Source organism: Nycticebus coucang, chromosome 21, assembly GCF_027406575.1.
Source record: "Nycticebus coucang isolate mNycCou1 chromosome 21, mNycCou1.pri, whole genome shotgun sequence".
NCBI lineage: Eukaryota > Metazoa > Chordata > Mammalia > Primates > Lorisidae > Nycticebus > Nycticebus coucang.
In genome coordinates this window covers 6,659,085-6,672,291 of record NC_069800.1, presented here as the reverse complement: position 1 = coordinate 6,672,291, position 13,207 = coordinate 6,659,085, and the positions used below count along the sequence as shown (strand labels likewise).

At 35.4% G+C, this 13,207-nt stretch overlaps 1 protein-coding gene and 1 pseudogene across 1 annotated transcript in view; one reads left to right on the top strand and one right to left on the bottom strand.

Annotated features, from left to right (window-relative positions):
- Positions 1 to 12,552, bottom strand: part of LOC128574194 (rho GTPase-activating protein 15-like) — a 35,645-nt gene extending 23,093 nt beyond the window's left edge. Inside the window, exons 1-2 of the mRNA XM_053574845.1 lie at positions 12,424 to 12,552; positions 1,301 to 1,388 (exon numbers count right to left, since the gene is read on the bottom strand). Coding sequence (XP_053430820.1) covers positions 1,301 to 1,388; positions 12,424 to 12,485 — 150 coding nt within the window. The 5' untranslated portion in view covers positions 12,486 to 12,552. The remainder of the gene's footprint in view (positions 1 to 1,300; positions 1,389 to 12,423) is intronic.
- On the top strand, positions 4,314 to 4,419 carry LOC128574359 (uncharacterized; annotated as a pseudogene).
- Positions 12,553 to 13,207: the final 655 nt, after the last annotated feature.

Sequence of the window (13,207 nt, the reverse complement as noted above, 5' to 3'; positions counted from 1 at the left end):
ACAAAATACTAAAACAAATTTCTCAGGCAGTTTGAATTAAAAATACAAAGAACCGAGATATATTTTTAATTTATTCATAATTAGTTTACAGATTGGCCCACACTGAGACTCCAAAATCAGCACACCACCTGGGGATAAGGGCTATTGCAATTATCAGAAGCAAGCCAAAAGCTACCTTTTGTTCTTGCTAAAATCTTCTTTAAAAAAAAAAAATCTTCTAGCAAATGATTTTCTATTTCCTATTTAAAGAGGATTACATAGCAAACACAACAGTGGCTGGAGAGCAAAGAATTTACCATCGTTTTATTACCTGCCAAATATAAATTAGTTTATTGTGGTTTACTCCTGCCAGGCGACCCCTCTCCTTGTCCATCAGGCCAGTGGGCTATGAAGTCCTTCCTAAACAGGAGGCTGTCAGTTATGTTCCCTGTCCACTGTCTTCTACATCTTACAGTGTCTCTTGGCTCGGGTAGCAAGGTTGTGAGCTTGAATTGGCCCCAACAAATTGCCTCCACTTGCTAGCTATCACTGTGAAATCTCTGCAGGCATGTATGAGGCCCTCCTCCAGGTATAATGAAGAAACCCTACTAATTTCACTTTGTAATAACTACAGGATACAGAAATTATATTTGCTCCATTAGATGGAATCACAGAAATGTGGAGAAAGGTTAGCTTTATATAGTGAATGTCACAGTTAGACTAAGGAAAAAAATCACTTTGTTAACGTAGAGTGTTTCCTCATTGGTAACACCCTACATTAAGGTGCCATTTATGAATAGTTTATTATTATTTATTAATGTCTGAAGTACTTTATAGCATGCTAGATAACAACTTAAATTCATGTGTTAAAGATGCACATACATGGTTTAATACAATTTATGTCTTATTCTTTAAAACAGCTTCCCTTGGTATCATCCGTTAAGCATTTATTACTAATGCATTTTATAACATTCTTTATAATACATTATTTGAGCAAGTAGCTACATTTAGTGATCATTTCATAAATAAGAATAACATATTTATAAATGGCACCTTAATTTGAAGTGTTACCTTCACATTACTATATAGCTGCTCACCATTCATCTCATTTTGTGATTATTCTCCAAATGCACCACTTAATAAAATAGACACTAAGTTCTATTTCCCTTCATCTGATTAAAAGTTTATTGAGTCATTTTCTCCATCTGATTTCAGATGTTGGTAGCTTGGAAGTTTTAGTGTGATTTCTGACAAAACCAAACTTTTAGTACAACGATATTTCTGAAAAGATGATTAACAGTAGAAATAGAGAATTATTTACCGTATTGGACAGAGCCTGTTGTTTGGATTCTTTGTAAAATTCAATTTTTCTACTAGAAAGAACAATCCAGGAAGTAGACCAGTTTTTCCTTAGGAAAAAACAAAGAGGAAAAAAGCATTATCAGTTGAAGAAATCATTTATAGATACAGTATGAGCAACATTTGGAATGAGTAAATACCATCGTTATTTTTAAGTAGTCTTCCTGGAAGTATTCTCTTTATTAAAATCTATAGGTGCCATGAAATTTAGGTGACAATAAAGACATTCTGTAATTACTGAAAAGCATGGTCTTTATAGTAAAAGTTTTTCAATTTATAAATCTTCCTGAAATCTTTTCCAACTACTAAAATTCCTATTTTTATGTAACCATGTGCCTTGCTCTCATAAAAAGTCTATATTTCTACATCAAGCCAAAAATAGCAAAGTAAAAATAGAAATCAGAATCCCTTCCTTCATTTTGTCTTCTCTTCATTGGTTTAGTATATTTCAGAGGATGAAAAACTAACCAGCTCATATGTCATTGCTTAATTTAAAATATTTTCATAATGTTGAATCTCACTGGAAATCAAAGAAATGCAAACAAACACAGAGGCATACTTTTTCCCTCTTTGCCCATCAATTTGTCCAGGATTAAAAGGAATGATAACATCTAGGGTTAATGAGAGTATAGGAAATGGGTTCTCTCATACCCGATAGGTGGGAGTATAAACTGGTATGTCCTTTCTGGAGTGCCATTGACAATATATTTTTAAAACAATCTTTAAAAATATGCATATCTTTTGCCTTTATGTGTTCATTACTATTAATTTAAATTTATTCTAAAGAAAAATATCTCACTCATTGTTAAGGCTGTATGTTTAGAAACAAATGTACATCATTATTTGTTAATTCTGTACCAAAAATATCAAAAAATAAGAGATTAGTTAAGTAAATTGCATATGGTAGATTCATATAATGAAATAATGAACCCTACACTTCAGAAGAATACTGACATGGGAAGATTTTAATGCAAACCATAATGCAATCTATACTCCAAAACTCCATGCTGTGCTGTCTTCGTCACCCATCTGAAACCTTTCTGATTATTATTATCATTTTTAAGGAAGCAGGAAACAGTTTTTTGAGGATGAGAAAGGTAGGCTTACAGAGTAAGAAAGTTTATAAAGTGGGATACATTCACCATGGACATGAACAGGCCTCCATTACTAGGGAAAGTAGGCAAAGAGGCCCCTTCTGATCATTAATTCCATTCATTAAAAGACAAGATATTGCTTTTTCAAATGTGCCTCCATGACTTCCTTGTATATTACTTATAATAAATTTTAAAATATTTTTAAAATTTCATTCTCTCTTATCCCATTAAAAAAATAAGTTCCCAAATGGTAAAAACAATTTCATCTTTATAGAGGTATCCGCAGTTCCTAGCATACTGCCTTGGACAGAATAGAAACACAATATATATTTATTGAATTGGTGAGTGCACTTTGGCATGGAAAAAAGTCTGACTATGATAATACTTAAATCAGGTAGTAAAATCATGGCTTTTTCTTTTCCTTTATATTTTTTGGTGTTTACCAACTTTTCTACATTAAGCATACATTATTTGTACAGTTAGACTATGTGTGTGTTTGTGTTGTGAAAAGTATTCTTTTTAGATGACAAAGCATTAAGGAGATTAATATACATAAGTTTCTATCCATTATATCATATTGCTGCAGCTTGCTTTGGCTTAATATTAACTTTAAAATAGTTGAATTCAACTTTTAAAATATTTACAGAAAGATTTCATTCGGGTCAATAGAAAACCCCACAAACATATTTTTTAAATGACCATTCAACAACTTTGTGTCATTTATTTCCATTTGTCTCTTAGAATCTAGGATCTTGATGAAAAGACAGCTTTGATTCAGCAAGGTTAGTGTTTGCAAGAATTAGGTTGCTCTTACACGTCTGACGCTTTTTTAACGACGCGTCATTGTGTTATTATAAAAAAGAACAGGATAAACAGACACACAAGAAACACAATGTGTATTTTCCAACATAGAAATACAAACATCACGTTCTTGGATCCTCTTGTCTTTAAATGAAGAGTCAATTTTTCAATTAAATAATGAAAAGATGTAAAGAAGTAACGCAGGAAGAAAATCATATAGGTGTTTTCTTCTGCCCTACTGCTCATTTCTCCTTTTAGGTACCGGTAGCTGCAAGGTGAACTGAAGGAGCCATAGCTTTCATATGCTACAGGTTGTAATATTACATGGCCCCAAATAGCAGAAAGAGAAACGTTAGAAAGACTGCTGGTCTAGTCTGGGCATCTTCTGTGAGCATCCTTATTTTATTATTTTAACCATATGTGATGAGAGAGTATGGAACACCCTCACACATGACGAATCCATATTTAACCTGCCTGTTACATTTCCCACTATATTTTTTATCTTTTGGCAAGGAGATACTATACCTTATTTGCGTCCTATCTATAGTTAAGTCCTGGTTAAATGGTTTTGATTTGAATCTGTTTCAGATGTTGATCGTTTATAAACTTTCTGGCAAAACTTCTCCTTCCTTAAAGTTGGAACTGGAACTGGTTAGAACTAACGTTGCATGAAATTCAATTATCTCATTGTTCTTGATTAGGACTTTGAACTGCTGTGAACTGTGTTCTTATTACGTGAACAGAAGAATGAGCTGGAGAGGGTAGGAACCACAGGTCTTGGAACTTTAGTAATATAAATTGCTTTGACACCTTAAATACAGTGCTATTTCTTTTTGTGTTCGTAAACTGTAAACATTATCTTTATCATATTAGAATAAAAGTGAAAGCATTTAAATCTATTGCTTGGAAAGAATGTTCATTTCAAAATGAAGAATAAAATGCTGCTGACAACCTTTTAGATGTCCTTCTTTCATTTCATTTCCCCCCATGATTTCTTTTAAAATAATAACTAGCATAAGTTATTTTGAGTTCCTACTGTAAATTTGATCATTTAGCATAGGTTTAACTTCGCAATCAAAAAATGATAAGGTACGTTAGTGTGCTAGAGTCCTCGAAGAGTAACTGCTGACCTTATTCGCTGGCTGTGACCCTAATGGCACAGTCAGTCACCAGGTTAGTGACATGGGAAAAAAAAAAAATGATAAGGTACGAATAATGTCCTTATTTACTAATGGATGAAAATGAGGATCAGAGAGTTTAGGTGATGTACTTAAGGTCATACCTTTATATTTATAGTTAAACCCAGTCTTTCTGACTCCAAAACTTATAATCTGTTCATTACTTTTTTAAAGGGTGAAGCAGTACTACCTTAGTTAAGGATATTGTCAATGTCAAATTTCAACATAGTTTGGGTTGAAATCATTAAATCATAAAAGTTAGTGTGCACAGCCTGTGACAAAATATCAGCCATCTGAATTCTGTCATTAGCTAATTTACCTTATTCTTATTAGAAAATTAGGGGAAAGACTCACCACTCCCAAGCTCTCTTCCCTTAGAATTTGCACTGTTTCAAGGAGTAGGATCACGTACCGTTTTATTCCTCGTAAGAAATCAGAAGTAGGTGTATGTTCCTAACTGGGTGGAACCTGTCTCTTTCCTACAAGGGATTATTCTGGTCTCAGTAAGGAACAAATCATCTGTATTCGGTAAGGATCATAAAACCAGAAAGGGAGTCAAGAGCCTGTAGTCTAGGAGTAGCTGAGACTTCATCTGATGGGAACAACTTTTAACCTATGACTCAAGTCTGACCCTTCCTCTCTGAACAAAATACTCTAGCAGCTTGATCATTGTCCGTACAATATCTGTTCAGTCCATTCCTCATTCTGATATGTTTGACTAATTGTGATGGAATAGTTCTTAGGATCTCAGTGGAATGGCCTTTTCACTCAGTTACTTAACACAGTGAGACATTGTCATCCCTGGAGAGAACATGGGAAGAATCAGTTGGCAAGATTTTGCTCCAAGTGAAACCTTTAATATTTTCCATATGCAACCAAGTAACTATAGGTGACTGCTATTCAGTGTATTGGGTGACACCTCAGAAAGTTAGTAACTTCTGTAAGCTTAAAGGACTTAGCCAGGACAGGTGAGTCTAGCAGTTTTGGATAAAAATTTTCAAATAAACCTTTCTAAAATGAAGTTGTTTTTAGAATAATAAAAGTTCGTCTAATCCCCCAGTCTCCCTGCACCCACAAAGAGAGACACCATCTCTGGTCTTTTAGGTCCTTTCCAGGATGGGGCACAGTATCTGACCTTCAGTAGTTGATCATTAAAGGTTTTTTGAGTAAAAGTACAGGTATATATGGATTTTCAAATTTCAAAGGGTCATGCATCAAGATTTTTCCTGCTCTGTGTTGACTATTGTTTACCAACAAAGACAAAGAAAAAAAGAGAAAAAAAGTTAAATTTCCCTTCTTTGTCCTTTACTATTTTAATACAGCACTGCTAGCATTCCTTTTTTCCCTAAATTATTTAACCCTGAACATTTAGGCTATTTTTCCAATATATAATTCTAGTGGCTGATCCCTGAGCTTCTTCCAAGGGTCTTCCTATGTCTCATACCTACACAAATATTATGAGCTTGCTTTGGGCCCCATGGTGTGCCACACATGGCGCCTGGTATTCTATATGAATCATGTAATTTAATCACTAAACCAGTCATAAGTACCTGCTAAACATTTACAACATGCTAAACACAATTCTCAGGGCTTAAAATATTAAGGAAAATAAGAGATACATAAAAAACTTTACCTCTAACTATAGAAAGATGGGAAATAATCATGGAAAGAAATAATCCTCCAAATAATTTCAGTAGGTGGGCTTAACCTCATATTATGGATGAGAAAACTGAAGCATAGGGATGTTGCATTCTCACCAAGGGCAAATAAGTCATAAAGATGGGGTTCAACCACCAAGCCTCCTAGACCCTGAGGCCCCTGCTCATTCCAGCCTCCCCAGAGAAGGTGGCATGCAGCCACCCTTCAGTTGTGCTCAGCTTGCCTGTGTGGGGCCTCAACGTAGGAGCTAAGAGAGGGAGTCACAGAACTGTTTCCAAAGAATTGCCAGACCTTCTTTCTCCCTTGGAGCAAAGTCACTCTTAGCTTGACCTGGATTGTCCCCTGGTGTTGCCCTGCAAACCCTTTATCCCCGCCTGCCATCCATTCCATACCCAGTCAGGTCCACACATTTCATCACAACTTGGAGAGCATTCTTTTCTATTTTTTCACAGGAAGAGATAAAAATCAAGCTGTGAGATAGATGTAAGGGGTAAATAAGACATACGGTTCAAAAAATATCTAATTTTAGTAAATCCAAAGTCCCATGAATAAGCGAGGCAGTCCCCGGTCTCCAGACAGATTTATAGGAAATCAGGTAAAGGATTAATCCTAGTGACTCGGGGCAGGAAACAGATACCAGGACAAGAAATTCAGGTGTTTATTTTATTAATATTTTGACACACAGAAAAAAATCGCATCTCAGAGGGGAGAAAGGTACTGACTACAATTAGGAAGGGGGGAGAACTAAATTTGTATTAGGGCAATTATATATAATTTATGCAATCAGTGGGGCATTTATCCAAGTGAAACCCTTCACAAAACTTTCCTAAAAACAGATCTTGAGTTGTGAAGTTGCAAAATGCCAAAAAGAAAACCAAACTAAACTGAAAACAAACACAAAAAGCACCTATAAAACAATAACCAAAAACTCAGTGTGGACATCAGCTTGACATTCTACACAATGAACACCGGATGGCAGCACATAATAACAGCAACTTTGTCACTGCTCGTCTGGAAGAAAGCTTGATGGAAAACCGCCCTTAAATTTTTCATTGCCATTCTAAGAATCTGTTAGCTTCAGCTCTAGGTTTAACACATTTGCTTGCTCTAAACACCAAAGCTTTATATTCTACACTCACTTCTCTTATGCCTTCTTGAGGTAACAACACATTGACAAACCAAAAAAGCCAGAGGAAAACACACATGTGATTACTTTGCAAATTTTAGCCTCCCCTATTTGGGCCATCTGCCTTTTTTACCTGACTTGGTCATGCTGGATTTGATTTGATTCTGCACCAGTGATGGAAGTGAAAGTGATTTACTCTAGTGTCTCTGACTGATTTACTGCAAAATCACTCTGACACTGTTAAATGTTCAGACTTGTTCTCAAACTGGTAGGTCTAGAAATGTATTTTCTCTCTCACATTCGAAGCTTCTTATGATTTATGACTGCTAAAAGTTGTGTTAAAGAGACAGTGAAGTATAAAGGACACACATTTCTGTCAGTGTTGCAAGAAATAGAGAAAGACAGATATAGCCATGAAGCATTTATTATGATCCTGAGCAGAAAATACTAAAGAAAAGATATGTTTGCATTAGGCAGGCACCTTAGTATCACAGGAAGTCCATTCTAAATAACAATTGTTCAAGCAAACAAAGTTTAGGATGAAAGCAGGCACTAGCAGACATAACCACTGCACTGCCCTGTTCTGCATTTTTTTTAATACCCATATTTATGTCCATGTCTTCACTCCCAAGTATTTCTCTCTGAGCAAGAGAACAGAGGAAGAATCTACATGTAATAAGAAGTATGACATACAAAGGAGCCGGCTAAGGAGAAGGACTGACTGGGTGCATAGGGAGAGGCTAGCAGAGCATGTTGAAATAGTGCATTGAAATTAACTTTACTAGGGGCTTGTAGAATTTTAGAGAGGACAGGGTTACTCACAGTTTGGGGGATGGACATCTTTAAATAAATTCCTAAACTTAATCAGAAAAACTGACGTAGATTTTTGATGTTCAAAATTAAAATTGAAGTTGAATTCTGAATATATTCCTTTTTTTTTTTTTTTGAGATAGAGTCTCACTATGTCATCCTTGGTAGAGTGCTGTGGCATCACAGCTCACAGCGACCTCACACTCTTGGGCTTAAGTGATTCTCTTACCTCAGACTCCCAAGTAACTGGGACTACAGGTGCCCACCACAGCATCCGGCTATTTTTTGTTGCAGTTGTCAAGGTTGTTTAGCTGGCCTGGGCTGGGTTCGAACCTGCCAGCCTTGGTGTATGTGACTGGCATTGTAACCACTGTGCTATGGGTGCAGAGCCGAATCTTGAATATATCCTGCTTTTAAATCTACCAGTGTGTCACCAAGGAAATGTGTACAACCTCATTCCAAAATAAGCCTAAATGTATGATCTTTTTTGAATGTAAGATATAGCCAAAGAATTCATCTTCCTTGGAGCCTCTCCTGTTCATACTTAGGGATCAGTCAAAATTTCCTTAGATAGAAATAGAAATAATTAAATACGAATAAAAGAGAAAACGAGAAGGAGGAAAATGGAAGATAAGAAAACAGCACAAAGTACAGATAATCTAGAATGGATTTATGAGCAGAAAACGTTGTAGAAATTAATAAAATGATATTTATTAAGTGAAAATTGAAGTCAGTTGATGTCCTGAAATAAAAAGATAATTTTTAGTCCTTGACTTCAAACAGATGAAAGCAAAAGATAAAAAACAAACATATTTCAATCAGAAGGCAGGACTAAATTCTGTCATACTAAGTCTGCATAAAATAGGAGAAAGGAGAGGTTAATACAGGTGACCAAGACTCTCCATTTGTACAATACTAAGTAATAATAGAGTTTACATTGTATTAATAATTGTTACTTAAAACTTGTAAAACATTTAGCCAAGTTCTTGACAGAGTAAGCATCTATTAATATTGCCTATTAACTCATTAAAATTTATAAAAAGATATAAAGATTGTTGAGAAATGTTACAAAGCCTATCAAAGGAAATTTTACATAAAAATACAAATTATACCAAGTATGGTATATTATTAGTTGCTAAATTATAAATGTGATTAAAACAAGATTAAATCATGTGATCAAAACATGATTTTTAAAGTTATAAGTAAACAACATTTTTGGTGTTAGTGATGAAAGTGTAAAGCAGTATGGGAATACAAAATACGAGTCATAAAAAAACGGTCATGTAATTTGATCAAGTAGTCCAAGTTTAGCATTGATCTCTAGAAAATATAAAATAATAATTGATAAGCAGTAGGAGGGTTCACTGTAATTATAAGTATTAGCATAAAACTGAACTCAACTTAAAAATCAAATTTTAAAGGACAGTAGAAATGATTCGGTATATTATAGACCATCAACACGGTAGGATAGCATATGTTATTATCTTGTTGATTATACATACAATATTCAATATGTGAAGTATTTACAATAAAAACAAACAAACAAAAACCACCATAAACTTGTAGGAGATATTTCCAATATCAAAATTTGTCAAAATGTTATCAGAAATATATTAAGAGTTTCCTCAATTTATAAAAAAAAGGAAAAACCTCAATAGAAAATAATCAAAGTTTATAAATAGGCAATTCTTAGAATGCAGAATCTGAATGACTCTAAACAGACAAAGTTGTTCAACTGCAATACCAGTCAGCAGAATACAAATAAAAGTGACATTGAGGTAACATTCTATGGCCACCAATTTAGTGAAGTAAGAGAGTAAGATAATGCCGTATGCTGATGAGATTATGGGAAATGAGATCCCTTCTGCACTGCAGAGCAGTTATGTGAACAGGGGCACTCATTCAGGAGAAAGTCTGGCAGTGGTATTCAGTGGATTTACAAATGTACATAACTTAACACCAAGTGATCTGTGCTCCTGGCTATATTACCCTGAGAGTTCCTAACGGGTTAAAAGGACACATATGTGTGATTCATTGAAATGTTGTCTTGGATGGAATGAGTTAGAGGAAGTTTAGGGTTTGTACCTGAGGGACTGGGTAAGTAAAATTTAGTATATAGTCATGTGTCACTTAATGACATTTGGAGAAATGTGTCTAAGCTTAGGTACTTTTATCATTGTATGAAAACCATTGACTGTCCTTATACAAACCTAGATGGTATAGCCCACTACACACCTAGGCTGTGCTATAGCCTATGGCTTCTGGGTTACAAACCTGTACAGTCTGAATATTGTAGACAACTGTAAGACAATGGTAAGTGTGTTTAGATCTGTACCCAAACATAGACAAGGAACAGTAAAAATCAATATTATAATCTTATGAGATCACCGTCATATATGCAGGTCATCATTAACCACAGTGTCTTTGCACAGGGTGCAAAGGGCAGTAATTGGGAAAAATGACCTAGCTTTGAATACATGCATATACTGTATGACAATGCCTCAGTCAAACACAGACCATATATAGATGTTGGTCTATATATTCCAACAATGGAGCTGAAAAATCCCCGTCATCTAGTGACATCCTGTTCATTGTAACATCATTGTACAATGTTTTACCTTTTCCATGTTTAGATACGTTTAGATACACACGCACACAAATTATGTTAAGATTGTCTACAGTGCTCAGTGTAGTAACATGGTAAATGTGTAGCCTGGGAGTGAGCGACAGCCTAGGTGTGTAATAGGCCATACCATGTATGTTTGTGTAAATACACTCTATGAAGTTTGCACAATGACAAAATCACCTAATGACTTATTTTCCCCATGGTTAAGAAACACAGGTCTGTCTAGCACCATAGAAAGATGTCCAAACACTAACGTTGAATGAAAGTAGTAAGAACCATGTAATTTACTACACAAAAATGCTTATGCAATACAACACATTCACATACACACAACTACACACTACTTTTAAGGTGACACAGATATTCTGATACATACATATATATATGAAAGTGGATTTGATGAACACACATTAAATGCATTAAATTGGAGGTCTAAAGGGGATGGAAGTGAGGATTAGAAACAAAAAATAAAATAAAACCAGTTAGACATCATTCCCAGAGTAATGATAACACAAGGAAAAAAAAAAAAGGAAAAACTAAAATTTGTATAACTTTAAGTGAGAAAAGCTGAAAGAATGCATAATAGTTTACAAATAGATTGAAATAATGAAACTGCCTGCAAATGTTTATATGAAATTAAACTGCAGCATGCAAATTGTACAACAACATATTAAAGTAAAAGCAAATAAAGCAAGTACACAATAGTATACAATGATCACAACTACCAAAAATCATATTCATGTGAGTGGGTTAGGGGAAGGGCCCTATTCTGGTCCTTTGCTTCCTCCTGGCCCTGCCTTCTCGGAGATGTTACAAAGTTTGCTATGGATCGGCAAGGATACTTTACATAACCCCCATGGTAGGGCATCATCTTGGTTTCTTGTAATATCCCTCCCCCCCACCCCCCCACCCCCCATCTTCTTTGCATGAGGCTGGAGAGTAGGATTGACCAATGATGTTACCTCCTTTCTCCCATCAAGCCCCAGTGAAGGGTTGACGTGGGAAATGAGATTAAACCATGAGGATTTTTTTATCCATGCTGTTGGTGAGGTAAGAAAGGGTCCTGATTTACTTATCTAAAAATATAGTTCAACTACTTCATCCTTTAAACAATTGCTCCCCTAATTTACTGTAGGGATTTTTTTTTTTGTTTTTTTCTTTTTTAGACAGAGTCTTGCTCTGCTGCCCAGTCTGAAGCTGAAGTCTAGTGGCCCAATTATAGTTCACTATAGACTTAAACTCCTGGGCTCAAGAGACTGTCCTGATTTAGCCTCCAGAGTAGTTTGCACTACAGGCATATACCACCACCACTAGCTAATTTTTCTTTTTTTGTAGATACAGGGTCTCACTCTTGTTCAGGCTGCTCTCAAACTCCTGAGCTCAAGGAATCCTTCTGCCTTGAATCCTTAAGTGCTAGAATTACAGGCATGAGACACTCACTGCACCCTCCAGGAAATTTTTATGTAATGCAAATAAGTCCTTTTACTCCAAAATCTGTTAATCCCAGAAATCAAGATCCATTGCCTTACTTCCTTTAATTTTTTTTAAAGAACTTATACTTTAAAAGGACAAGAAGCATTTCATATCTGTATGCTCTGTGTAATAACATGTACTGTTGTGCCTTTCTTCAAAAACTACAATTATATTAAAAATAATGTTGATCATAGTGGTAGCAAAAGGGACCAGTCTGTTACCATAGGGCCTTGCTTCCCAAACAATAGCAGTGATACAAGTTAAGGATACAGGAACTAGCATAGTTATATAAAAGTGAGTCAAAGAACTTTTTATTACCTTAGTTTCTTTCCTCCATCTGCAATTTTAGCTTTTTGAAGATAACCTTCTTTTTCAACCATCTGCAAGAAGAATGCATATGTTAAAACTGTGACAAACTCATATGCATTGTTAGTTTGAATGAATCTATGCTTTTCAAGAATCATTGCAGTGATGGACGTTTCCCGTCATAGAACTTCATTAATAATGCACAGATAGCTTATGGGAAGTGCCTGCAAGATCATAATCATTACAAGCCATTGAAGAGACAAAGACATATTGTGAAGAAGAACGTGAAGGATTTGTTGGACAGCAATACACCTTTACTCACTTTTCTTTCTGGGCATCGAAGGCTGTAGGTTAAAAAATAGACTGAAAATGGTAACACGAAGACAAATGTAATGCCTTCTTAATTTTACTTATTGTTCTTGGAAAAGTTCTTCCTTTTTTAACATCCCCATATACCTGCTGAGGCTGAGTGTACGGGTGTGGGTCAAATTCAATGGGACCATATAACTTGGCCAGTTGAGTCATGGAAGGGCATTTAAAACACAACAATTCACGTGTCACAAGCAGTTTTCAAGACACTGTTGCAGCACTGCCTAACTGCCTTCTTCCATGATGTGGGATTACTTCTTTTTCCTATTTGTATGTAATATACTGGCTTTCAATGCTAATACAATTGCAACTTTCTTTCTTTCTTTTTTTTGAGACAGAGTCTCACTGTGTCGCCCTCAGTACAGTGCTGTGGTGTCACAGCTCATAGCAACCTCTAACTCTTGGACTTAAGCGATTCTCTTGCCTC